Here is a 26,606-nt window from a genome sequence, read left to right on the forward strand (position 1 = left end):
CTACACTCATCGCAGCAAAGTTTGAACCACATTTTGTGATTTTTCTTCAACATAACTAAGTAACACAGGAACCGAATATCTTGTATCAACATGGCTAACAGTTGTATAAAGGACATGGGCCGAACAGTAGTGGTATTGGGGCTATAAATGGGAATGTTCCTTTTCGTCTGGTACCTATGGGAACCATCCACCACTAGAACATCCAATGCAAAAGTAAATATCTCAAAGAGATGGGTTGATGATGATTCTCACCATCAATTACATCCAAGTAATTGGAACATAACTCATGTTACTGACCAACATGGGGTATAGATATGCCGTCTTACCAACCAGCGGAAAAGGTAATTGTTTTGTCTGTTCATATGTACCAGTATCCTCAGTTCATCCCCAAGTATCAACCCAACCTTTAAATGGAAATTTAAGTGATTGTGTTGTAGAAACTAGTGTACGGGGCTAAGTACCGAACACGATTTACACTCCAGTCCCGGTAAATAGTAGCATAAAAGGGGAAAAGTACAGAGATGGATGCACACATCTCTATAATATCACCTTACGAAATACTACTTTGAAATTGTCGCCTTTTGCAAAGGTACAAGGGAAACTACCTGAGTGTTATTCCATGAACGGTACAAATCATCTAGGGGAATTGGAACCAGACCAATGCGAAATTTTAAGAATGCACCTTTTTCAGATAACACCAAATACATCCAATCCTTACCGAGTCATTCATCAGTTGCTGCATACAATCCCAAATGGCTGGTCAAATATGTCTGTTTTAGGCGGACATTATCCATATCTCCTAGGCCAAAATGGAACCCATCAGATAGACGGTTATTTCTGGCTTTGTGGACACAATGTGTATGCGAATCTACCCCGTAATTGGGGAGGGATTTGTGGCCCTGTGACTCTGTCAGATCACACATATGTAGTGTATGCGGAGAAAGGTCCCAGGCCATCGAGAGGGAGAAGGAGTGTGGCCAACCTTCAACCGCATGACTCTGTTTGGGGATCAAACGTTCCCCAAGACCACAAACTATGGAGAACAGGGGACAAGGTGGTCCTATCACTTTTGCCTTTCTTTGGTGTAGCGAAGGTGATGCTCCGAGTGGAGACTATCAATTACTGCCTGAATGTGCTCATGAACGCCACTATGGAAGCAGTGGATGGGTTAGTTGAAGAGGTTACAGCTCTCCGATTGGTCACACTTCAAAATAGAATGGTTTTGGACTTTCTGACCACCAAAGAGGGAGGGGTGTGTGCAATGGTAGGAGATTCGTGCTGTACTTTTGTCCCAGATAACCTACAGGGTGGGGAAGCAAAATTTACAATATTGTGAGGCAGGGATTGAAAGACAGTGTATGACCAATTAGTTTATTGAAAGTCATGACAATTTATTTGCCACAAGAAAATTGACATAATAGAAAATGTTTTTATTCTATGTGTCCTCCTTCTTTCTCAATAACTGCCTTCACACGCTTCCTGAAACTTGCGCAAGTGTTCCTCAAATATTCGGGTGACAACTTCTCCCATTCTTTAATAGTATCTTCCAGACTTTCTCGTAATAGTTTTGCTCATAGTCATTCTCTTCTTTCCATTATAAACAGTCTTTATGGACACTCCAACTATTTTTGAAATCTCCTTTGGTGTGACGAGTGCATTCAGCAAATCACACACTCTTTGACGTTTGCTTTCCTGATTACTCATATGGGCAAAAGTTTCTGAAAAGGTATGGATAATAGTGTTAGGTATGATTATGACATCAATATATGTTTGGTTTCAAAACAATTGATGTAGTGCCTGCTGAGAAAAAACAACTAAATGTTCATTGTAAATTTTGCTTCCCCACCCTGTAAGTGTCACAAAATGTCTTTTTGGCTGATTCTTTTGCACCTTTGTTTTCAGGAAGAGCTTAACTTTCAATATCATTAATTATCATTATTGTAAATAATAAATGCTTAAAACAGTGTGGTTTAGTAAAAAAGAAAAAAAAACTGACTTTTTAGCATATTTATTATCAGAAACAACTGTAAATATTCAGAGCAAAACTTTTTGAGATTGCAAAAATATGTCTGCTCAAACATGCTTTTTAGTCTTGAATATTCAGTATACATGTTATGGTTTTATATTTTTTGTTATTTCCAGGGGGACCATGAACAGGGATGAGGGATCCTACACCTTATCCCACACCTGGGATGCTGTCCTCTGTGGGATGCCAGGCAAACCAGGATAAAACAGCTGACAACAACATGTCACAGTGACATCAAGTGACCCTTCTGAGAAAGGCTACAGGATGTAGCCGAAACATGTCTAGGTAAAAGAATTAACTCTTTTTCCATCTGTCTGACAAACAAGAAAAGGAAATCTGTAGAAATTTATGATGTTAAAATGAGGTCATGAGCCAAAAAAGGTTGGGAACCACTGCTCAAAGGTGTAACCTACAATTTACAATAACTGTCATCAGAACTTTAGCCATAGTTTACATCAGAACATTCCTCCAGAGTCCACTGTTATACTGACAACGTGACTAAGCAGTTCGACTGTCTTATCCATACACAATGACAGAAGGACTTGTCATTCTGATGGCACTGACATGTTCATTGACAGATATTTACTTCTGAGAGATTAACTAAGGATTTTGAGCAAGAGACTGGCTTTTGCAGTAATCCATGGTGTTTTACTATTTGTGCGAATTGTTTTGAGAAATGCACTTACTGTTTTGCAAATATTGATGATTTGAGAAATGTACCAAAGCAACTGATAAAAATTCTGAGAGGAAATTTTAGTGAAATATTAGCCATCCCACTAGGTGTCATCTACAGCTGCACACTTACCTATATTACAAATAATATATAGATACTGTATGGTATTTCTATACATTATTAATCATACAGGGATTGCAGCATCAGCCTATTATATGAGGTTGGAGTTTAAAGGTCCAGTAAATCTGGAGGTCTTGGGGTGATGAAAAAAATTAGGAAAAATACAGTTTCTGCTCATATTTTGAGTTTAGTGACAGTGAGCAGTGAAAGGTACTGGACAAAACATGCAAAATGAGTAATGTTACGTTGTTTTGGTATTTTTTAGGTTTGTTTGTTTAAGTCTCTGTATTTTCCTAGTTGACTATTTAAGAATACTATTCCAAAACACATTGCTACCCACAATAATTACAATACTTAGAGATTTATTTTCATCAAATCATGCCGCTCTATGGTTGACCAGTGGTGTTCTTTTATGGACTGATACAATAATGAGAAACAAATTGCTGATTAATTGGTTGATATCAAACTGAAAATGTACTGTGTATGTCTGAAATTAATAAAAATAATAAGTTCACTTTATTCGAAGCCAGATAATTGTTATACTCAGATCCCATTCACCCATTTATACTAATTAATCAATAAATGTGGAACTGAATGTCAAACTAAATGTAAAAAATTATGCAGGTGGGAGTGATTTTTATTTTTCAGCTTCAATTTTCCCTCAAAGTCAGTATGTCTAATTTCCAGTTTGCAATTTGATGTTATTCTTTTGGCTATTAGCATCAACTTTTACCAACAGACACTGATATTTTGCAAAAAAAGATCAATTAATTTGAGTTTAATGTTCAGTGGTCCAGATTTATACATTTAGGTATTCATCACTTCTTCTTAGATGTTCATTTCAACAGTTATCCAACTTATAATGCAGCCAAAGACAGTTCATTCACATCGGTTTGTTTTTTTGTGTCGCAAACTATCATATTTAAGCATTACAATGGTCATGTCAACCTGTAGAGCATAACCCTCCAAACCAATGGGCCTTATCCCAACAACCACTTCTTTCTTCTCCCACAGGTTGACCTTTGTTTTCTTTACATTTTGCACGACATATATATATATATATATATATATATATATATATATATATATATATATATGTATACATACATATATATATACATATATGTATACATACATATATATATATATATACATATATGTATACATACATACATATATATATATATATATATATATATATATATATATATATATATATATATGGAAGTAACTTGCACAACACTGCTCTTCAGTAATAAATGTCATGGAAGGTTTCTAGCACCCTGGACACAATTTGGATGAAAACACAGAAGTCACTGAATGGGCTTTGAACCTCATATATTTTTAAATATGCAAGAATATTGAGACAACACCACACTTCCAGAGTCTGTTTGCTGCTGTCTGCCAAGTAAAGAAGTGTGATGGGTTTGAAGCAGTTTACATAAAACACTAGGCCAATAAAAATGAAGGGTCAGTGGCTGGTTTCCTTTTTTTTTTTTTTTTTTTTTTTTTTTTACAGCGAGGGTACTGATCCCCACAGGTTGTGTATTAAAATGAGAACCTAAACATTTTTGCAATTTCCTCGTCATTCCCCCTTTTTTGTCATTTTAACATCATTTATATAATCATAGTGTGACAACCTGGAAGTTGCCCCAAACACACACACACCCCCTGTAACATGCCTGTTAGCATCCGGATCCACCCCGGAAATTGTCACCACGGCATCAACACCTGATTCGCCCGAAGTTGGCGGCAGTTTTTAAATACCACCCCCCATATCCGCATTCGGGGGGTGCGGCGGTGCGTTCGAGTCGGCACGACGCGGTAGCGTCGGAGCAACAGCTCATTATTAGAGACAAAATTACGGCAGTTAATCCCGATACCAACCCTGTTCATCTCCGTCCGTTTTCTCCCTCCGGTGCCTCACAACCATCCACGTCTCTGCAGCAAATACAGTCATCCTCACTTAGCAGTAAACCAGGAGCAAACCCCGGACCGGAGTACCGACTGACTGGACTGGACTGAATGACAGACTGACTGACTGCGACCGGACATTGGAGCGGAGTGAGTAAATTTTTTTTTCCTGCTCTCTCGTTTTTTGTTTTTTTTTAAAAAAGGCCTTGAACTGAACTGTGTGCTTGTTTTTTTTTTATTAAACGAACTGGAACGAACTGAATTTTTTTCCCCCCCTTTTTGATAAACTGAAACGGAAAACCCGGAATGGAATATTTTGTTTAAATGGACTGAACTGTTTTTTTTTTTTTTTTTTGTTACTTTCTTCTTTCAAGAGACTGTTACATGGTGTAAGATTTAAGTTTGAATTTTTGCTTGGTTGGTGGATTTTGTTGAGTTTGGACTTTGGGGGGGCAACTGTGGGTTTGAATTTGTGTGATTTTTTTTTTTAATAATCATTGTTTAATACATGATTTTGAATTTTAAATGGTTTAAAGGTGTGCTTTCTTCTTTGTCATTTAATGTGTGGGGTGTGAGTTTAATTAAAACTCACATCCTTGGTGTGGTTTGAGACTCAAGCAAAAGACTGACTTAAACTGACTGACATAATATCTTATATGTCAGGAGAGAGACCTGGCTGGCACCCCTAAAAAAATCAATATAATAAAATAATATAACATAAATTAATTAAAGCATCAAACTCAAACTGTCACAATGTGAACACTTGTCTAGCCATGATGCTAGGAGCTGTCAGTGCAGAGTGAGTTACTTTTGCATTGTAAGATGACCATAAGGAATGGGTTTCATCTCAATGGAAACCTCAGGAGTACTGAGCTGGGTATTGATCCCTACAGGTGGTATGTTAAAATGACAACCTTGTCATTTTGCAATTTCCTTGTCAAATATTTTACTGTTCTTTATTCCAATTGTTCCTCTTTCTTTGTCAGGCTCACAAGTATAATTTGTATACAGTTAATTCAGCTCAGTGTGTTTCCCTCTTATTGCTGGTTGTTATGTAGGATTCACCATTTTCCTCAAGGTCAGTTCAGGACTAAACCTCTGTCGTCACACCAGGGTCTGGCCTGTGACGCTGTGTTTACAGTACATCAGGCTGTCCTGCTGCTTCTGTTGAGCATCGTGGACAGGAACCACTTCATCCAACAGCATGGCTCATAGTGGTGACTGTCAGGTTGTTGCAACAATCGGATGTCAGCTGACAGCATCATCGATATCCGGTTGGTATTGCAATAAGTCATCAGGTCTTCTCAACATGGCCTGTAGGACCTCGAGGCAGCTTCTCAAAATGCACTTCTCCTCTTGTCGCAGGGACTGGACTACATGGAGCTGCTCCCTGATTGGCTCCTCAGACTCATGGAGGAGCTGGAGGATCTATGCAAACACACACATACAGCACAGCACACATTATTATTACAATTATTATTAATAGTAATAGTAATGCTACTACTACTAATGACAATAATAAAGAAGAATGATTTGGTCAAACATTAGTTCAATAGAAAAGTCCAAGTTACATGTAGTGAAGCCCTGGTGCGTGATTAAACATGTGTGCACACTTGAAAACCCTTGGCCTTCAGTTCACGCCAAAGTTTTTGCACATACAGACAGACAGAAGGACAGACGATATGCCGGATGCCCTCCCCCCAGAAGTGACGTACCCACGTTGTTTCCCGGTGATTGAGTGCGAACTAACAAGCAGCAGTCAGTGAGCGAGGCTGAGTGGATTTCCGGACTTTCTCTAACTCTAACCCTGCTGCATGGGGTCAGTGACCAGTCCATCACAGCCCAGGTAATCGGACAATACAACAAAACTGCGTCACTTCTGGTGCTGGAACAGCCCGTGAAGGAGGCAACATGTCTCTGACGGAGCAGTGACTAAGTACTTGAACATACTTGACAACGGGATATGATGAAAGTAGGGATGTAACGATATGAAAATTTCATATCAATTTCTTATCATTATTATCACAGTATTGTTGAATTGTGCTCAAAATGTTCAAAAAGTACTAATACACACACTGAAATAATGTAACCAAGTTATATTTTGAAAAAAAAGAAATAACATGCACAATGTACAGGGGTTGGACAAAATAATGGAAACACCTTAAAAAAATCAACAAAATATAATTTAATATGGTGTAGGTCCGCCTTTTGCGGCAATTACAGCCTCAATTCTCCGAGGTATTGATTCATACAACTTGTGAATTGTTTCCAAAGGAATTTTAAGCCATTCTTCAGTTAGAATACCCTCCAACTCTTTTAGAGACGATGGCGGTGGAAATCGACGTCTTACTTGAATCTCTAAAACTGACCATAAATGCTCAATAATGTTGAGGTCTGGGGACTGTGCCGGCCATACGAGATGCTCAACTTCATTAGAATGTTCCTCATGCCATTCTTTAACAATTCTAGCTCTATGGATTGGGGCATTATCATCTTGAGGTGAAGGTGTTTCCATTATTTTGTCCAACCCTTGTACTTTCTGTTGGCAGAAACACTGAAATAATAGCATGTAAATATCAAACATACAAATGTGCATTAAAGATGGAACCTTATGACCCTAAGAGATATCTGCACCAGGGGTGGGAATTAATAGGATTTGATCAATATCAATGCCATTGTCCATTCTGCTTACCAATCCAATTCCTTATCAATTATCCTATCGATTCCTGAGTGGTTTTTTGAATGGGAAAAAAAGTAGTTGGACAGGTCATAGTGGAGCTTGTTTGACCATTTTCCAGATCAAATCACTTACAATGTCACACATATACACTATTGTACACACACAAACAGAAAGTGAAACACAATCATATTTTCCTGAACTGTTCAATGAACAAATGTAAATATGAGGATTTAAAACATGTTAGGTTGATCTGCTTCTCCAGGAAATGAGCAGCATCACCGTGATTTTCAAAGTGCGGTAATCGAACAGGGTTATCATGATAATTAGAATTTAAACGGTAATACTAACTGCCGGAAATTTTACCACTATACCGGTAATTGTTACATCCCTAGATGAAAGTTATCTGACGGAACTGCTAGTATTATATGTGATCTTTTGAAATAACGAGCAATGAAAATTCACCACAGGTACCCTTTAAAGTCTTAAGTGAAGTGTGTTTTTACTAGAAAATCAGGTGTGTACACAAACCTTATCCAGGGCTCTGTGTGTGTCTTGTAGTAAACACTGACAAAGTGTCTCTGCAGTCTGGACGCTCCACTCCTCTCTGTCCTCACACACTGCCTGGCCGAGTAACACCACCTTCCACTGATGACTATACACAAATACAAACAACCTGTAATTCACTTACACCCTGATACACTGCAAATACTGGCCAGTTGACCAATTAAAATGCAGAGAAATTGGAGAGTTAGCAGGTTGAGGTCCTCTGTGTGTGAATACATGTGGTCTTACTACAGTGTTTGTGGAAGGGACAAAAGTCTGAGCGCCGTCATCAGCCTCCAACTAGGACCTTCACTGGACACGGTCAGATCACTGCCAGAAGAAAAAAAACAAGAGGATCTGAACTGCTTTGTAGTCATCACTGTTTGCCATGAACAAACTATTTAGCATTTAACTTCCACCTGTTAATTATATGACTCGAGTGAAATGGATTTAACAACAGATGCTGAAAGACTTTTACTACCAAACAATAAATCCACAAAGGCCTGATGACAATGTGTTTTGGAAGTTTACTCTTGTAGAAGTAGAAATGCAGCAGTGTAAAGATACTCAGTCCTGCCTGGAAAAATACCAATTATAATTGGGGACACCAGATAAAACTGTAGACTTGTCACATAATTAATGGAGAAGAAAGAAGAAAATAATAAACTTCTTATACATAAATCAATTTTTTGGCCTTTGGATCTTTGAGTTTTGGTTCTGTAATGTTTGAGCATTTAATGAAATTAAACCATGTGAGAAGTTTAAAGGGACAAGCTACTCTTTGGTGGAGTGGTAAATATTAATTGATATCTGATATGTGAGCCAACTTCACAGTACCGTAATTTCCAGTCTATAAGCTACTACTTTTTTCCCCACACACTGTGAACCCGCGGCTCTAAAATGATGCGGCTAATTTCTGTTTTCTCAGCTAATGATTGATCCGGCTGACGAAGAAGGAAGCAGAGCTGCTGCATGTAACCTTGGCATCAATGAAGCGATGGTGAGACACTGGAGACAGGGTGAGTGCGGATTATAGTCAGGTGCGGCTTATAGTTTGGAAAGTACGGTACTTTTGGTAAGATGTCAAACATTAAAATGGTTGTAAACCAATAGTTTAATCTTTGAAGTGTAACTTTGCCCCCGTTGTGAGTCTAACTCCAACCACTGCATAATTCTGAAACTGGCTACAAAGTTGGAAACAAGCTGAGAATGAAGTGTTTAGTGTCTGAATGTACAGGTTTGGATGTGATACAGGAGTACTTCAGGAACATCAGTATGACAGAGAATCACAAGATACTTATGCAGAACCATGAGGCTTTGAAAGGGTTAATTTAAGCTTTTGTACTGGTTTTATCACTTAATAAAGGCCTACTTAAATATAAATATCCATTTACATGAAGGAATTAAAGGCCTCAGATGCTCTTAAAGCTACCAATGTCAAAAAGTGCACTTCTGCAGCCTGTCGTCTCTTTGTTTTACTATATTATTTTGGAGTCAAACCAATGAACAGATTAGCTGATGAAGGCAGCGACTTTCTGAAGCAAAGCTGCTTTACTTATTGTGAGATAACAGCTTCTGCTCGAACATCAGAAAATGAATCACGTTGGTTGTGCAGAGTCTGACTCAAGGTAAGGTGGGTTTTACACGTTTGATTAGAGGTGGCAACAGTGATTTTGTTTAATGTAAATGTAATGACGCAGAGCAGTACGAAAACAATACTAAAAATATGACTCCATGTTGGAAAAAGAAGGAAAAAGCTCAAAAATATTTTCAAGCACGAAGAAGAGGGCTGAGCTCTTCACCAACAAATTGTAGATTTTTACATTTTCTGTCAATTTTTATGTGCATTACCATCAGCACTGATGCATTTCATTACAACTGCATCACAGGCCTCTGTTTACAGCTCAAAAAACATGTTTTAGTGATTATTATAAAATTAACTATGTGTTATTTAAAATACTCTAATATTAAATCTGAAAAATATGTCAAATGACAAAAGACAAATACAGTTAAGAAAACATTATAACATTTCCAACTAAAATGTAGTAAAGGAGGAGTATAAAGTAGTACACCTCAAATTATTACCTCAAATTTGGTACTTGTGCTGCAAAAACAGTACTTGGCGACATTCTATAACTAAAATGATAAACTCTTACTGAAGGAACTTGTTCTCTCTCAGGAACTTCATCTTCTGGTCCAAACTCCTGTCACCTCTTAAAACCTCACAGATGAGACCTGAAGACCAGACGGAAATGTTCACATACAACACTCAAAATGTGCATAGTTTAAAAATTACACGTTTATCAAATTAAACAACTACTATACACTAGTCCACAGGTGTCAAACATGCGGCCCGGGGGCCAAATCCGGCCCGCCCAAGGGTCCAACACGGGATGAATTTGTGAAATGCAAAAATTACACTGAAGATATTAACAATCAATGGTGTCAAAATAATTTTAATTCAGGTTCCACATACAGTCCAATTAGATTTCAAGTGGATCAGAGCAGTAAAATATTATCATTATAACCTATAGATTATGACAACCCCAAACTCTTTGTTTTATAGGTGTAAAAAAAGTAAAATTACATGAAAATGTTTACATTGCCAAACTATACTTTTACAAAAAAGTGAATAACCTGAACAAAAATAAGCAAAGGGAAATGTCTTAAGAAATGTAAATGGAATTGTTAGAATAATTGTGCATAAGTTATCACATTCATGCCATACTTATCATGTTATTATATGCAATGTTGAATGAGGGCAAAGTGCTCTTAGAGTTCTTTTACAGGTTTTGCAGAAGTGAAAGCACCCTGGAGGATGGGGACCGTGCCTTGGAAACCAGTTGACCCTTGTCGTCTGATCGAAAGCAGAAGTTCACACAAAGGCTACACAGATGCGTCTGGATGATTCAGCTTGACATTTAATAAGACGAAAATAATCATGCACCCATGTACTAACAATGTGATCAATATGTAAACCCTCAGACTAATCACACCCATGTAACTAGGGAACACCCAAATGAAATAAATGAGGAGAGCAAGGGCAGGACCCTCAGAGTGAGTTGGGACATTGTGACTGAGCAGTGTTCTGTCAACTACTCTCCTCGTGAGCAAGAGATACTTGACTCCTGTGTGTTCTTGTGTCTTTCCTTATATCTAGGTGATCTGAACCTGACAGCAATTTTATCAATATTCTGCCTTTTACTAAATCTTTTGTGTGATTGTAATGCACATGTGTGAATGATAAACCGAGGCAGAATATTGTTAAAATTGCACTTGTTTTTCTTAAGACAATTCAGTTGTTCATGTTATCCAGATTTTTAAGGAAACTTTGTAGATGTAAACCTGATCATAATATAGTTTTACTTTTTTCACTGTTACTATTTTACTGGTTCCGGCCCACTTCAGATCAAATTGGGGTAAATGTGGCCCCTGAACTAAAATGAGTTTGACACCCCTGCACTAGGTGATGATGACTAGAAATGAAACCACACTTCTTAGAACTGTACCGGTGAAAAATAACTACAATGCTTCAGACTCATCAGACATTAATCTGTGATACCTTCAGGTACACCTCTTTATTTTACCTCACCTGTGTCCACATACACCACACTGTGGGGGTTGCCAGGGGCGACAAATCCATACTCTAGCAGCAGCCGCTGGTTATCATGGGAGCCATAGTTGATGAAAGCCTGTTGGTAGCGGAGAGTCCCGGAAACACTCTGTATTTCATAACTTTTGGTGGAGTCGTTGAAACTGGCTGAAACCTACAACCAAAAAGGTGATTGTTGAAATCTCACAGCTTCTCCACCCTTTAAAACTCAACACCCGGTCAGTATTTACAGTGACTGCTGACTATAACATGTTCTTTACAATACCTGAACATCGGGTCGGTGGTTGAGCAGGTCCAGGAAAGGAGCTAAAGCATAGATGTCCTGTCCAGACAGGAAATGGTTGGATGGATGGGACATGAAGACAGAGCGAGTGTTGATGCTACACCACGCCCACCTGGAGGAGAAAATGTCAAATACCTTCACTATTTGATCCCTGTGATTAAGTCAGGTCCTGAAGCAGCTGTCAAAACTGCATTTCTTATATCGTTAACCTCGTATCATAATTGCCTAAGTCATATTTTTGGCCAAATTGTGATATCTGTGTATATTTACTCTACTTACACGGCTGCTTCATTTTGCATCACTGAGTATGATCTGAAAAAACATATGACTTCTGCAATTATCCTTAATTGTTATACATATTTCTCATCTGTAGTGTAGAGTTAGCTTTTTGTATATTTCAGTAGCTTTTGTAGTATTTTAGTAGTATATGTGTATTTAATATTTTATCTTGTAGCTTTTGCACATTGCCTATATGTTTCAGTATGTTGTGTGATATTTTTCATAGAGTCTTTTTGCACTAAGTGTTTTTGCTGCTAAACAAAACAGAGCCTCTAAACCAGGGGTGTCAAACTCATTTTAGTTCAGGGGCCACATACAGCCTAATATGATATAAATTGGGCTGGACCAGTAAAAGAATATAAATAATGGGATAAGAACTTTTAATAATGTCAACTCCGAAGTTTTTTTCTATGTTTTTGAGTGAAAAAAGTCAAATTCCCTAATGAAAATGTTGACATCTACGAACCGTACTCGAACGCAACATGAAAAAATCTGATCAACCTGAAAATTCTTAAGAAAAATAAGCGTAATTTTAACAATATTAAGCAATTAGTTTATCATTTATACATATGCATCACAACTTGCATATCACAATGGATCTACAAATACACCAAATATTTAGTAACAGGCAGAATATTGGTACAATTCCACATACTTCTCTTAAGACATTTCAGGTGATTCACATTTTTTGTAAAAGGCTAGTCTGTAAATGTAAAGATTTTTGTGTAATATAAATTTTTTACACTAAAACAAAGAGGAAATTTGCCGTTTTCATTATTTATAGGTTATTATGATAGTATTTTCACTGGTCTGACCCACTTTAGATTCAATTGACCCAATATGATTTTAACATCCTTGATTGTCAATATCTTCAGTGTAATTTCTGCATTTCACAAATTCATCCCAGGGGTCGGACTGGACCCTTCAGCGGGCTGGTTTTGGCCCCTGGGCCATATGTTTAACACCTGTGCTCTAAACAGATTTTCATTGTTCCTGTAACAGTGACTATAAAGATCTATTCTATTCTATTCTATTATGGGGCTAACGATATGTCACATTTTCTGAGTAAATGTCAGAACATTTATCATCACCACTACATGGGTGTTAGTGTGAGTACCTCAGTGCCTCATACGTCAACACTTCCTCCACTGCCTGACTCAGGATCGGCTGCAGAGATCTGGAGCCAGAACACAAACCAAACGACACCATATGACACTGCTGACATTGGTTTCTCTCTCTGTGGCACCGCTGACATGAAGTGTGTTACACATGAGATGAACTACAGCGAAAATATCTGCCTCTATGCAGGAGGGGAATGAAAACAGCAGCAGGTTTGAGCTGATCTAATCTGTAAACTGACAATCAGACAAGCAGTGGGTGGTGCAGATGTTCTTTAGTGTTCTCACAATCCACAAAGGACAGTTTATTTATTAGTCTGCATTGTTTAGGATGCTGTTGACATACATTGCATTTTATTTACCAGTTGCAGATGCACTAATTCAATTCAGTATCAGCTGCAAACTGAAGTGCAGTGAAAGAAGAAACTGCAGCCAAACAGCACAAACTGACCATGTCTGCCACTTGGCTTTTGGAGAACACCCACTGCTCACATTCATAAATGGATTTCTGCATTATGTCCACTGAGATAAAGCATAATTACCTCTGAAGATGTTACATGTTGACTTGCATTTGTCTGTCTACAGGATTATATTCTTGTATTTTAGTCTATCATTTTGCTTTTTTATTCTTCTGTACGACACTGTTTTTAACTGTACAGCTGTTTTATGTCTTTAATCTATTCTTGTATTTTATTCTTTTATTTTGTTTTTTATTTATTCTTCTGTACAGCACTTTGGTCCACTGTGGTTATTTTAAAGTGCTTTACAGAAGAAGGAGAGAGAGAGAGCTTGATTCTTAATCTTTCCTGGTAAGTCGCTTTGGAAAAAAAGCATCTGCCAAATGCATAAATGTAAATGTAAATACTCCAGGGAGTCTCACTGAATAACAGGGCTGTAAATATACAGGGTGGGGAAGCAAAATTTACAATATTTTGAGGCAGGGATTGAAAGACAGTGTATGACCAGTTAGTTTATTGAAAGTCATGAGAATTTATTTGCCACAAGAAAATTGACAGAATAGAAAATGTTTTTATTCTATGTGTCCTCCTTCTTTCTCAATAACTGCCTTCACACGCTTCCTGAAATTTGTGCAAGTGTTCCTCAAATATTCGGGTGACAACTTCTCCCATTCTTCTTTAATAGTATCTTCCAGACTTTCTCGTAATAGTTTTGCTTATAGTCATTCTCTTCTTTCCATTATAAACAGTCTTTGTGGACACTCCAACTATTTTTGAAATCTCCTTTGGTGTGACGAGTGCATTCAGCAAATCACACACTCTTTGATGTTTGCTTTCCTGATTACTCATATGGGCAAAAGTTTCTGAAAAGGTATGGATAATAGTGTTAGGTATGATTATGACATCAATATATGTTTGGTTTCAAAACAACTGATGTAGTTCCTGCTGAGAAAAAACAACTAAATGTTCATTGTAAATTTTGCTTCCCCATCCTGTATATAAATATAGATGTTCTGTCAAGCTCCAATCGAAGCATTTGCATATTAAAAAGTATCTTGCGAACAATCTTTGCATATAAATTCAATTATCTATGTGTCAAAAATACAGCCAGCGTTAGGAAGTTCAAAACACAGTGGTCAAAGTTAGGGCATACACTTCTAAATGAATGGAGTCGATAAATACAGAGGACTACTTGGCTGAACTGTATATACTAAACATTACATTTATTTTGTAATAATAAAACATAATACTGTTAACTCACCCACATCAGGTACTTCTAAGGAAATAGTTTCAGTGTTTGATTGTTTAACCCAACAATGCCACAAAATCTTAAAAAAAAAAAAAAAAAATCTTTAAAAAGATTAAAATTCATGACACAGAAGATTCTATCAAGTCTGTCTAAAACATTCATTTGCCTGTATGAACATTGGAACAAGTTGGACAGGTTGTACTGATTTTGACTCCTGGTCTTATCTCATCTTGTCTTAGTCCTTTGTAACATAATTCTTCACATTCCCACATTAGAACAAGGTTGTTCCAATGACATTAGACCAGGGGTGGCCAACCCTGGTCCTGGAGAGCCACAGTCCTATATGTTTTAGATGTATCCCTCTTACAGCACACCTGATTCAAATGATAAGCCTATCATGAAGCTCTGCAGAAGCCTGATAATGACCGTCAGGTGTGCTGGAAGAGGGAAACATCTAAAACATGCAGGATTGTGGCTTTCCAGGACCAGGGTTGACCACCCCTGCATTAGACCAATAAATGTCCAGTGTTTTAACCCTTTAACTACCCCACTAAGAGGAACCTGATGAGTAACTCAACCATATGGTGGAACAGGCAGTTAAAGGGTTAAGATTAATCTGTAACCCTGTTTTTTTTTTTGTTTTTTTTTTAACTTAACCTACGTATGTTGTTCCTCGCAGATAAAAACCTCTACCTGAAAAAGTCTTGATGGGAGGAATGGAGCTCCTGCACGGCCTCCCTCTGCTCTAAGGCCCGCCTTCGCACCACTGCTGGTAGCACGTCCATGACAGCATCCGTGAAATAGGCAGGGCAGGTGTAGGTGGTGGGCAGTACGTCGATATAAGGGAACCAATCAGAGACCTCCCCTCTGTGTCGCTCACACACCAGGAACACACAGAGCACCAACAGAGGAGAGAGGTGGGGCTTCCAGCTGTGGACACAGTTTGAGTCAGTGACACTAGTAAACGGGACTGTTGGTGGTAAATTTCCAAAATACACCGAAGTATACATGATCTACAACGCAGGTGTCAAACATGTGGCCCGGGGGCCAAATCCGGCCCGCCAAAGGGTCCAATCTGGCCCATGGGATGAACTTGTGAAATGCAAAAATGACACTGAAGACATAAATCAATAGGGTAAAAATCATTTTATTTCAGGTTCCATACATACACATAAACCAATTAGGTCTCAATTGGGTCTGACCAGAAAAATACTGTCATAATAATCTATAAATACTAACAACTGCAGATTTTATCTTTGTTTTAGTGTAAAAAAAAAAAGTAAAATTACATGAAAATGTTTACATAAACAAATAATCCTTTTACAAAAAATGTGAATAGCCTGAAGAAATATGAACGTGAAATGTCTTGAGAGAAGTAAATGCAATTTCATCAATATTATACAGGGTGACACAAAAAAAGGGAACTTTTTAACAATCCAATAAAGCCAAGAGTGATGGAAGAAAAATATTATATTCATAGTAATTGAAACCTTAAAACATGCCATTTAAGAAACAATGATGGAATTTTCATTTTTTTTAAATTACAGGGTGACCCAAAAAAAACGGGAATTTTTGAAGTGCGTATTGGCAGACATGAGCAAGTGGCAGCAATGCAAGAAAGTGACCTTGAGCAAGTAAACACACCCCCATTTTAGTAACCATTGGCGGCTGTGCGAGAATTGTTCGGTAACCGTGTGATCTCAAGATTCAGTAACGTTCCCCGGCCCCCTAGATCGCCAGATTTGTCCGTTTGTGATTTTTTCTTGTGGGGCTATCTCAAGAGTAAAGTGTACACGACTCGACCAAGAACTCTGGATGAGTTAAAACAGAGAATTCAGAATGAAATTCACAGTATCCCAGCTGAGATGTTGCAGCGGTCAATGAGGAATCTAAACAGCAGATTTCAAGAATGTATTCGTACAGGAGGACGCCATCTACCGGAAGTAATTTTTAAAAAATGAAAATTCCATCATTGTTTCTTAAATGGCATGTTTTAAGGTTTCAATTACTATGAATAAAATATTTTTCTTCCATCACTCTTGGTTTTATTGGATTGTTAAAAAGTTCCCGTTTTTTTGTGTCACCCTGTACCTGTTACTAAATGTTTTGTGTATTTGTAATTGTAATGTAAGTTGTAACGCACATGTGTAATGGATAAACTAATAAACTGAGGCAGAATACTGTTAAAATTGCACTTGTTTTTCTTAAGACAATTCAAGTTGTTCACGTTATTCAGATTTTTAAGGAAACATAGATGTAAACATTATCATAATGTAATTTTACTTTTTTCACTGGCTAAAATTACACTTATTTTTCTTAAGAAATTTCAGTTTTTTCAAGTTATTCACATCTTTTTTGTTTGGGTAGTTTACAAAAGTAAGTATTTTCATAATTTAATGGGGTTTTTTTTGCACTAAAACAAAGACAAAATTTGGAGTTGTCATTATTTCTAGGTTATTATGTCATTTTTTTACTGGTCCGGCCCACTGGAGACCATATTGAGGTGAAAGTGGCCCCTGAACGAAAATGAGTTTGAATGTGAAAGGGACTTTTAATGCTTCAGCAGAACAAGACATTTTGAACAATTTCATGCTACCAGCTTTGTGGGAACTGTTTGGGGATGACCCCTTCCTGTTCCAACATGACTGAGCACCAGTTCACAAGACAAGGTCCATAAAGATGAGTGAGTTTGGTGTGGAGGAACTTGAATGGCCTGAACAACCTGACAGAACACCTTGGAGACTGTGAGCCAGGCCTTCTCGTCCAACATCAGTGCCTGATCTCACAAATGCGCTTCTAGAAAAATGGTCAAAAAGTCCCACAAACACACACCTAAACCTTGTGGAAAGCCTTCCCAGTAGAGTTGAAAGTGTTACACACTAAGGGGCATTAGAGACGCAACAAAGTACAAAATAGAGTAAAATCGCATGCAACTACTTTGTATGCAAAACATAATTTGTTGGCAATCACTGGTGAGTATTGAAACAATGGAACCACATTTTTCAGCTCAGGCACTAAAATCACGTGGTGGACGGTGCCAATCCCTGATTTTTCAGGAGTGGTTTGATCTGACATTGTTTGAAAACTTTTAATGAGTTCTTTTGATGACTATTGCTCAACTGGCCAAGGCTATAAAAACCCGGAGGAAAAATGCAAGCTGTCGCAAACGGTCACCATGCCACACTTAGCAGCAAACATGAGGAAGTAAGCCATTGGTATGCTGAGATCCGGAATGTCTGAAGCGAGGGTAGCAAGGCATTTTGGAGTTCACAGATCCACCATCTCACCCCTGCAGACATGCTATGCACAGACAGGTGCAACGGCGGACAAACCACGACCCGGCCAACCACGTGTTACTACCCGTGCACAGGATCGGCACCTACGAGTCATGCACCTGCGTGACCGTTTTCTGCCAGTGACTCGTAGTGCTGCAGAGACAACAGGACGTCACCAAAGGCCTATCAGCTCCAGCACAGTGTGACGTCAGCTACGAGAGGATGGCATCCGGTCATACCGTGCCAATGTGGGTTTGGTGCTGACGTTGCTGATATTGTTTTCGGCTTTGGTTGTTTTTGTCATTCGTGTTCAATATGATACAAATTGATGTTCCTCAATAAATTATGAAAAATTCAAATGAATATCACAAAAACACAATGTTGCGTTTCTATTGCCTCTTAGTGTATTTTCAAAGGATGGAACAACTCCATATTAAACCCTACGAATTAAGAATGGGATGTCAGCAGAGTTCATGTGTGTTTAAAGGCAGACGTCTCAATTATTTCATTCATAAGAATGAGTGGTATCTTGCAGACACAACTGTAATATATTTCATGGAAAACCAGATTTATTTCTTCTGCCTGTGTCATATTTTTCTTCAGGTCATTGCCAATGATGAAAAATGAAGCAGCAGTGTAAGGTGAATAAAATGATTCAGATATCACAAATTGGACCAAAAATTGACTTGATTGATGATTAATAATTTGTAGTTGTTTACTGTGTTTACCTCTTGATATATGGTGCGAGGTAGCTGCTCAGAACAGTAGAGGTTGTGAGAAGACAGGACTCTGGCAAAGAAATAATCAGCTGTCCAGGCTGAAGAGACAGAACAATTTTACGTTAAAAAGAATATAAACATTTTATGGACATGTATGAGTCTACTGATGTATGACAGCCTTCACTATATTTTAACTATATTTTTCTTAGAGAGGTATAGCCTCCTAAATTCATGAGTTACATGAGAAAAAACACCTTGTTGGCCTGCAGTAACAGTAACAGTTAACCACCAAATTCTAATCAGTTCATCCTGAGTCCAAGAGTTTGAATGAGCCAGATTAGAAAACATCTGTGACTGTGTTCCTGAGACGTTGAGCTCAAAAGAATTGGAAACGCAAATGGATAACGTAAAAGAACAATTATGTCTGACAAACTCAATCAAAAATCAACATTTTTATGGTTTTCAGAACAAAACCAAACTTAAATTCTTCTTCTGATATATTCTTGGTGCATAAATTTTCTTTATGGTAAGCACTGGAGTGGATCCTTGAAGTAAAATAACAACTTCTTTATAAATTCATATTAGCAATACTTGATATTTTCTTGCAATAAATTACATTGGTCAATCATGTTATGTGGCTCACCTTTATTATCTGGAGAGTCTGCAATCCCCTTCCTGTGTCTGTACCGCAAAAGTAAAGCGCACACATATAGATTGAATTTTTTATCTAAATATTGTTCAATTCAACCTTAATGCACATATGAATATAATGATGCACAATCTGATGCTGGATGTGTATTTCTTGCACTGAATTGTACATTGTGTGTCATGTGAAATCCGACTTATAGTGATATTGTTGAAGTATGTCAGATAAAGATGGTTGTACCAGTGAAGGTGGCTGGCTGCAGCTGTGTGGAAGTGAATCCTCGCTGGTGAAGGAACTTCATGAGCCTCACATACTGCTGCTGGTGGCACAGAGAAACTACACACAGAGAAAGACATGAACTGATGTTTTCAGGCAGCTCACAGTCAGGGTTATTCAAAAATTGAAAACTACCAGTGAAAAGAAATATTTTCTCAAATGAAATTAAAATGAATAAAGTTTTCTAAACCTAGTCATGTTTTTTTCATGTTGTTTTCTAGTGGTTTTAACCTACAGAAAGAATCGGAGTACTTTGAAAAATAAAAAAAACCCCTAACCCCAAGTAAAAGTAGTAGTAGTGGTAGTAGTAGTTTCTTCTTCTTGCTCTTATAATTATTTTTACTAAAGTACAATGAATGACACTAAACTTACTAAAGCAAAAATAGAATTGCAGGTAAAAATCACCTGTTTTGTTTCTACCCCAGTCAGCACTGTGGACCAAAATGGCTATATGAAATACTACTACTACTACTACAACTACTACTACTAATAATAATAAAATATTTTCTATTAAAATGGCTTTGCACAGTTTAGGACATTTACCAAACAATGGTTTTACAAATCATGTTTTCATGTTAAACCATCATTTTAACTTGAGCCTTTCATCATAGAACCTGAAAAACTAACAACAACACTAAAACTAAATAAATAATAACTATAAATAAATAATAGCTTATTCTGATTAAATTTGAAAAATAAAAGTAAAGCTACTTCTGTACTTGTGAAACAAATAGACATTGAAAATAATGTTGAAAGATTAAACAAAAACACAAACTGATGAAAACTGTAACAATTAAAACTAAAAAAACTTAATAATGATTAAGTCACACAGCATTAAGTTAATCATTAAGGTAATTGTACCTGACTGTATAGAGGCCTCATGTTTCTGCCTCCTCTTCCTTGCGACTCGTCCAGCTCGGCGGTTCCGGCTCCTCATGACCACAAACGTGACCCTGTTAGGTAAAAACACACACAATAAACACATTTTCATCACTGATTCTCTGTTTTGTATTTCTCTTTACAACTGAAGATCACTTTTTTTTTTCCAGCTTTAACAAAACCGTTTGGTGACTTGACAAGATTATCTAGAGAAAAATAAGACAAGTACAAACTTTAAGTTTTTCGGTCACTCTTAAATACACAGAATACTAACATGTATTTAACAACAACCAGCAAAATATTTCCCACTTTGACTCAGCAGATTTTACCAAGCTAAATGAGAGAACAGTCAACAGTGCAATGTTTGTGTGAAGCAATGGGGTACATGTTACCAGTGCTGTGAGACACATTTTAACACAACTTAATAACTTAAAAATAATAACTCATACAACAGACTCTGCAAGTTACATGGAAAATCTTCAGTGTGAGAAGAATTTTATTTGAATGCAACTTTTACTTGTCCCAAACAAATATACAGCAGGAATAAAGTGACGTTTCGAGTTTCCCAGTTGTTATGGTTTTAGTGATGAAGGGCTTTTCCCTTCAGCTGTTCTTACATACATTTTAAATTTGTGTATTAAAAATGAATAACCAAACCCTCAAGGACAGAAGCTTGATGATTAATTAATGTTTCATTCTCAGCCCTGAATAAAAATGATGCACCTACAGTTTATCTTGCATTTAACCCTTTCATGCATAGTTGTCACTACAGTGGTCAGCTATTCTACAGATGTTCTTGTGTATATTCATGGGTTTTGTTGTTTTAGTTCCATATCAGCCAACACAGTGGACACTTATGCAACATCCCATCCACTGCAATTGATACCATTAATGTGTGTGACAGAATGCAGTGGGAGGAATAAGAGTGAATGGTTGGATGTGAATGAATATTTTATATAGATGGAGTTAGAGAAATGCTTTTTTTTTTTTTTTTTACTGTTTTTTAATGTTTTAGTTTTTATTAATGTCTGTTTTTTTAAATGAGAACATCAGCCTGTCCAGGGACTGCAGGTGGAAATTAGCACTACTGCTACAACCTGGCACACTACATCTCTCCCTTTTAAGGTTAATGTGTATTGTGCATTGTCCTTGTCTAAATAAATAAATAAAATGGAAAAAAATAACTTGGTTGTTCTTGATGAACCTGATCTGCCGTAATATGTTTTAGTGTAAATCAATTGCTAAATGTTATTAGACTGTAATTAAAAGTTTTCTTAAACAAGTTTTTTTTGGCATATTATCTCCATGAATTGAGTAACAACTAGTATTAGAGTATGTTCAAATGTGAGAAAACATCAGATTAGCTGCATTAAAAATGTTTTTATTTCATAGTTTTCACAGTTTCTTACGGAAGCGTATTGCATTCACAAAAAAAAATAATTTCGGCTCTGTTTTTCTGATTTAATGAGATAATTATCTCATAATTACGAGAAAGAATAAGTTTAAAAAAAATCGGCGCTGTTTTTCTGAGTTTATGAGATACTGTTTCCTGAAAAAAAAAAAAAAAGCTCTGTTTTTCTGAGTTTATGAGATACTGTTTGCTGAAAAAAAAAAAAAAAAGCTCTGTTTTTATGAGTTTACGAGATACTGTTTTCCGGAGAAAAAAAAAAAAAAAAAAGCTCTGTTTTTCTGAGTTTACGAGATACTGTTTTCTGAAGAAAAAAAAAAAGTGTCTGTGTTTCTGTGTCAGTGGGACAGTGGTCCCTGGTCCAGGCAGGAGCTCCTTCTATCTGTGCTGCTGAAAGCCTCTCGGGGGAGCGTGAAGTTGTTTCCGTTCTCGTAACCGGTTCCGATTACGGATCATGGAACTAGTTTCGTTCACAGAAATCAGAACCAAGCCCCGCTTTGTGCACGGATCAAGCCCTTCAAGCACACCGGCGCTCGGAGCCTGTAGCCCTGCTTCCTGACAGGGCACGACCGCGGTGATGGGAGTTGGCATTAATGAAGTCAAATAAAATGACATTCACCAGCATTAAAGAAAATATACACAGCAGAAGAGTGCAAATGTGGATTCATTTATTTGTCGGACCTGATGGAAAGCATTAGTCAGAACTAGATCCATGGAGGAGCGGCTTGGTGTACCGGTTCGTCCCCCCTCCAATAACTTTCCATCAGGTCCAGGTGGACACCTATCCAATCCCCGGTGTGTAAGCCGGACTGGAGCGGGTGGACGGAGCAGCTCAACTCGACAGAACCCCGGCGCTCGGAGCCTGTAGCCCGGCTTCCTGACAGGACAAGACGCGGTGATGGGAGTTGGCATTAATGACTACCACTACTACTAGGACTCCTGCCATGGAGCGGGTGTCCTGTCCCGGTGCATTGGGCCGACCAGGTGAACCAGTGTTTTCCATGGCTGGTGGTCCTGTGCCAGCTGCTCTGCGTCCTCCATGGTAACTCCATGTTGTTGGAGGTCGCCTGCAATGACGTCGAGCCATCGGGTGCGGGACTTGCCTAGTGGTCGTTTCCAGTCTGCGGCCTTTGGGTCAAACTGAAGGATGGCTCTTGTTGGATGGTCAGGAGGGAGGCGGAGGACATGACCGAACCAGCGGGGGCGACGTTGCGCGGCCAGGCTGGATGCTTTGGGCTGGCGTGTGCGGGCTCAACTCGACAGAACAGCGGCGCTCGGAGCCTGTAGCCCGGCTTCCTGACAGGACAGGACACGGTGATGGGAGTTGGCATTAATGAAGTCAAATAAAATGACATTCACCATGATTAAAGAAAATATGCGTCTTGGTGTCCCGGTTCACCCCCCACCCCCGGACAGCTTTCCATCAGGTCTAGGTGGAAAGCTATGGGGGTGGGGGGTGAACCGGGGCACCAAGAGCTCCTCCACGGATCTAGTTCTGACTAATGCGTTCCATTAGGTCCGACAAATAAATGAATCCACATTTGCACTCTTCTGCTGTGTATATTTTCTTTAATGCTGGTGAATGTCATTTTATTTGACTTCATTAATGCCAGGACCTGGAGTACGCTGCTGACACCATCCTGCTCAGCACATCCTACAGTCAGCTGACAGATGCTCTGGGCAGTTACAGTGAAGAGGCACAGAAGCTTGGCCTCCAAGTGAACTGGACAAAAACCAAGCTCATGCATGTCGGTGATGGGCCAGATCCACCTCCCTTGCAGCTTGGTAATGACATTGTAGAACCTGTCAAGAGCTTTGTGTATCTGGGGTGATGACAGACAACGGGGACCTAAAACCAGAGATTACCCGCAGAAGGGCCCTGGCAGCAGCAGCTCTGCAGTCTCTCTGGAAACCACTGTGGCGTAACCAGACCATCTCACGCAGGACGAAGCTCTGGATCTACAACTCTGCCGTCCTCTCCATCCTGCTCTATGGCTCGGAAACATGGCCCTTAAACCAGACTCTGGCTGCCAGAATAGATGGCTTTGATAGCAGGGCTCTCAGAACCATCGAAAACATCAGGTGGACCCGGCGGGTTTCCAATCAGGTGCTTGGAGCCCGCACACGCCAGCCCAAAGCATCCAGCCTGGCCGCGCAACGTTGCCCCCGCTGGTTCGGTCATGTCCTCCGCCTCCCTCCTGACCATCCAACAAGAGCCATCCTTCAGTTTGACCCAAAGGCCACAGACTGGAAACGACTACAAGGCAAGTCCCACACCCGATGGCTCGACGTCATTGCAGGCGACCTCCAACAACATGGAGTTACCATGGAGGACGCAAAGCAGCTGGCACAGGACCACCAGCCATGGAAAACACTGGTTCACCTGGTCGGCCCAATGCACCGGGACAGGACACCCGCTCCATGGCAGGAGTCCTAGTAGTAGTGGTAGTCATTAATGCCAACTCCCATCACCGCGTCCTGTCCTGTCAGGAAGCCGGGCTACAGGCTCCGAGCACCGGGGTTCTGTCGAGTTGAGCTGCTCCGTCCACCCGCTCCAGTCCGGCTTACACACCGGGGAGCGGATAGCTGTCCACCTGGACCTGATGGAAAGTTATTGGAGGGGGGACGAACCGGTTCACCAAGCCGCTCCTCCATGGATCTAGTTCTGACTAATGCTTTCCATCAGGTCCGACAAATAAATGAATCCACATTTGCACTCTTCTGCTGTGTATATTTTCTTTAATGCTGGTGAATGTCATTTTATTTGGCTTCATTAATGCCAACTCCCATCACCGCGGTCGTGCCCTGTCAGGAAGCAGGGCTACAGGCTCCGAGCGCCGGTGTGCTTGAAGGGCTTGATCCGTGCACAAAGTGGGGCTTGGTTCTGATTTCTGTGAACGAAACTAGTTCCATGATCCGTAATCGGAACCGGTTACGAGAACGGAAACAACTTCACGCTCCCCCGAGAGGCTTTCAGCAGCACAGATAGAAGGAGCTCCTGCCTGGACCAGGGACCACTGTCCCACTGACACAGAAACACAGACACATTTTTTTTTTTTTTAGAAAACAGTATCTCGTAAACTCATAAAAACAGAGCTTTTTTTTTTTTTTTTTTCGGAAAACAGTATCTCATAAACTCATAAAAACAGAGCTTTTTTTTTTTTTTTTTTCCCGGAAAACAGTATCTCGTAAACTCATAAAAACAGAGCTTTTTTTTTTTTTTTCCCGGAAAACAGTATCTCGTAAACTCATAAAAACAGAGCTTTTTTTTTTTTTTTTCCGGAAAACAGTATCTCATAAACTCATAAAGACAGGGCTTTTTTTTTTTTTTTTTCCGGAAAACAGTATCTCGTAAACTCATAAAAACAGAGCTTTTTTTTTTTTTTTTTTTTTTTCAGCAAACAGTATCTCATAAACTCAGAAAAACAGAGCTTTTTTTTTTTTTTTTTTTTTTCAGGAAACAGTATCTCATAAACTCAGAAAAACAGCGCCGATTTTTTTTTTTAACTTATTTTTTCTCGTAATTATGAGATAATTATCTCATTAATTCAGAAAAACAGAGCCGAAATTATTTTTTTTGTGAATGCAATACGCTTCCGTAGTTTCTCACTTTCTGATGATGGGTTTTAAATACGTGTTTCTTTGCTTTAAAAATTAAATGCATGATGTCCAGCTGAGTGGACATTTTTGTAACTCCATGAAAAAAATAGGTTCATAAAAAAATTTCAGTTGCATTGTTTTTTTCATGCCTAAAGAGGGACAAAAATCACTCAAGAAAAAAAAATTCACTAAGGTTCTCATAATTCATGCATGAAAGGGTTAATGATATGGATATTTACTACAACCTATAACTCCTATAATCTCCTTAAATTCATGAATTTACAACAAAATCTGTTCTCTAATCTTAAATCAAAATGAGGGACACTGTTTCTGTGGACACAAACATTATCCAGTCCTGCAGAAAGTGCTACACAAAACACCTGAATGCAAGGAAAACGGACTGATATTAAATTATACCAGAAATACACTTCCCAAATAGATTCTGGAATTTCTTACTTAATTTTTTTCCCAAACAATTGGCTCATGAAATACATAAACGTTTACGTATAAATAGTAGCACCATATAGTAAAAATACACATTAGTTACCTTCTATAGGCTGGGTGACACCTTAAACAGCTGAAAAACTCACCTTAAAAGAAGCCTTGTTGCTATGTTACTGGTGTGACATTATTACACCGTTGCGAATTTCCAAAAAAAGAATTATATGTCACAAAACAAAATATTATCGAAAACATTTCCGTATGAACAAAAGCAATACTGTTAGGCCCACAAACATATTTTATACACCTATCATTTTTAACTTCACTCAGCACAGGCAGTGGGAGACCTCAAAACCACGTGGTTAGCTTATTTTTCCGGGTATGCGCACTCCTGTTGCGCAGAAGT

The 26,606-nt window shown here is 38.6% G+C and overlaps 1 protein-coding gene across 2 annotated transcripts; it reads right to left on the reverse strand.

Moving 5' to 3' along the window:
- Window positions 1-5,380: 5,380 nt before the first annotated feature.
- setd4 (SET domain containing 4) lies at window positions 5,381-26,561 on the reverse strand. 2 transcript variants are annotated; one of them, XM_030156907.1, is made up of 13 exons: window positions 26,350-26,561; window positions 20,734-20,825; window positions 19,837-19,932; window positions 19,594-19,631; window positions 18,960-19,048; window positions 15,650-15,886; window positions 13,249-13,308; window positions 11,835-11,964; window positions 11,549-11,723; window positions 10,113-10,191; window positions 8,206-8,286; window positions 7,942-8,065; window positions 5,381-6,161 (listed from the first exon to the last, which is right to left on the reverse strand). In XM_030156907.1, exons 2-13 carry the CDS (start codon window positions 20,807-20,809, stop codon window positions 5,982-5,984), a joined length of 1,365 nt encoding a protein of 454 aa, XP_030012767.1. In that variant the 5' UTR covers window positions 20,810-20,825; window positions 26,350-26,561; the 3' UTR covers window positions 5,381-5,981. The 2 variants fall into 2 exon arrangements, with proteins under 2 accessions (XP_030012767.1, XP_030012768.1); XM_030156908.1 differs by having other exon boundaries at window positions 26,307-26,561.
- Between the last annotated feature and the right edge of the window lie 45 nt (window positions 26,562-26,606).

This window comes from Sphaeramia orbicularis, chromosome 15 (assembly GCF_902148855.1).
Source record: "Sphaeramia orbicularis chromosome 15, fSphaOr1.1, whole genome shotgun sequence".
In the NCBI taxonomy this organism is placed as follows: Eukaryota; Metazoa; Chordata; class Actinopteri; order Kurtiformes; family Apogonidae; genus Sphaeramia; species Sphaeramia orbicularis.

Bases quoted from the DNA above. Each gene is read 5' to 3' on its own strand.
- setd4 (XM_030156907.1), bottom strand. From the start codon at position 20,809: ATGAGGAGCCGGAACCGCCGAGCTGGACGAGTCGCAAGGAAGAGGAGG. The intron at 13,309-15,649 runs GTAGAGGTTTTT...TTCTGGCTCCAG, and splicing joins TCCCATCAAGACTTTTTCAG to ATCTCTGCAGCCGATCCTGA. The intron at 8,287-10,112 runs GTAAGAGTTTAT...TTCTTCTGGCAG, and splicing joins AGAGAGAACAAGTTCCTTCA to TGATCTGACCGTGTCCAGTG.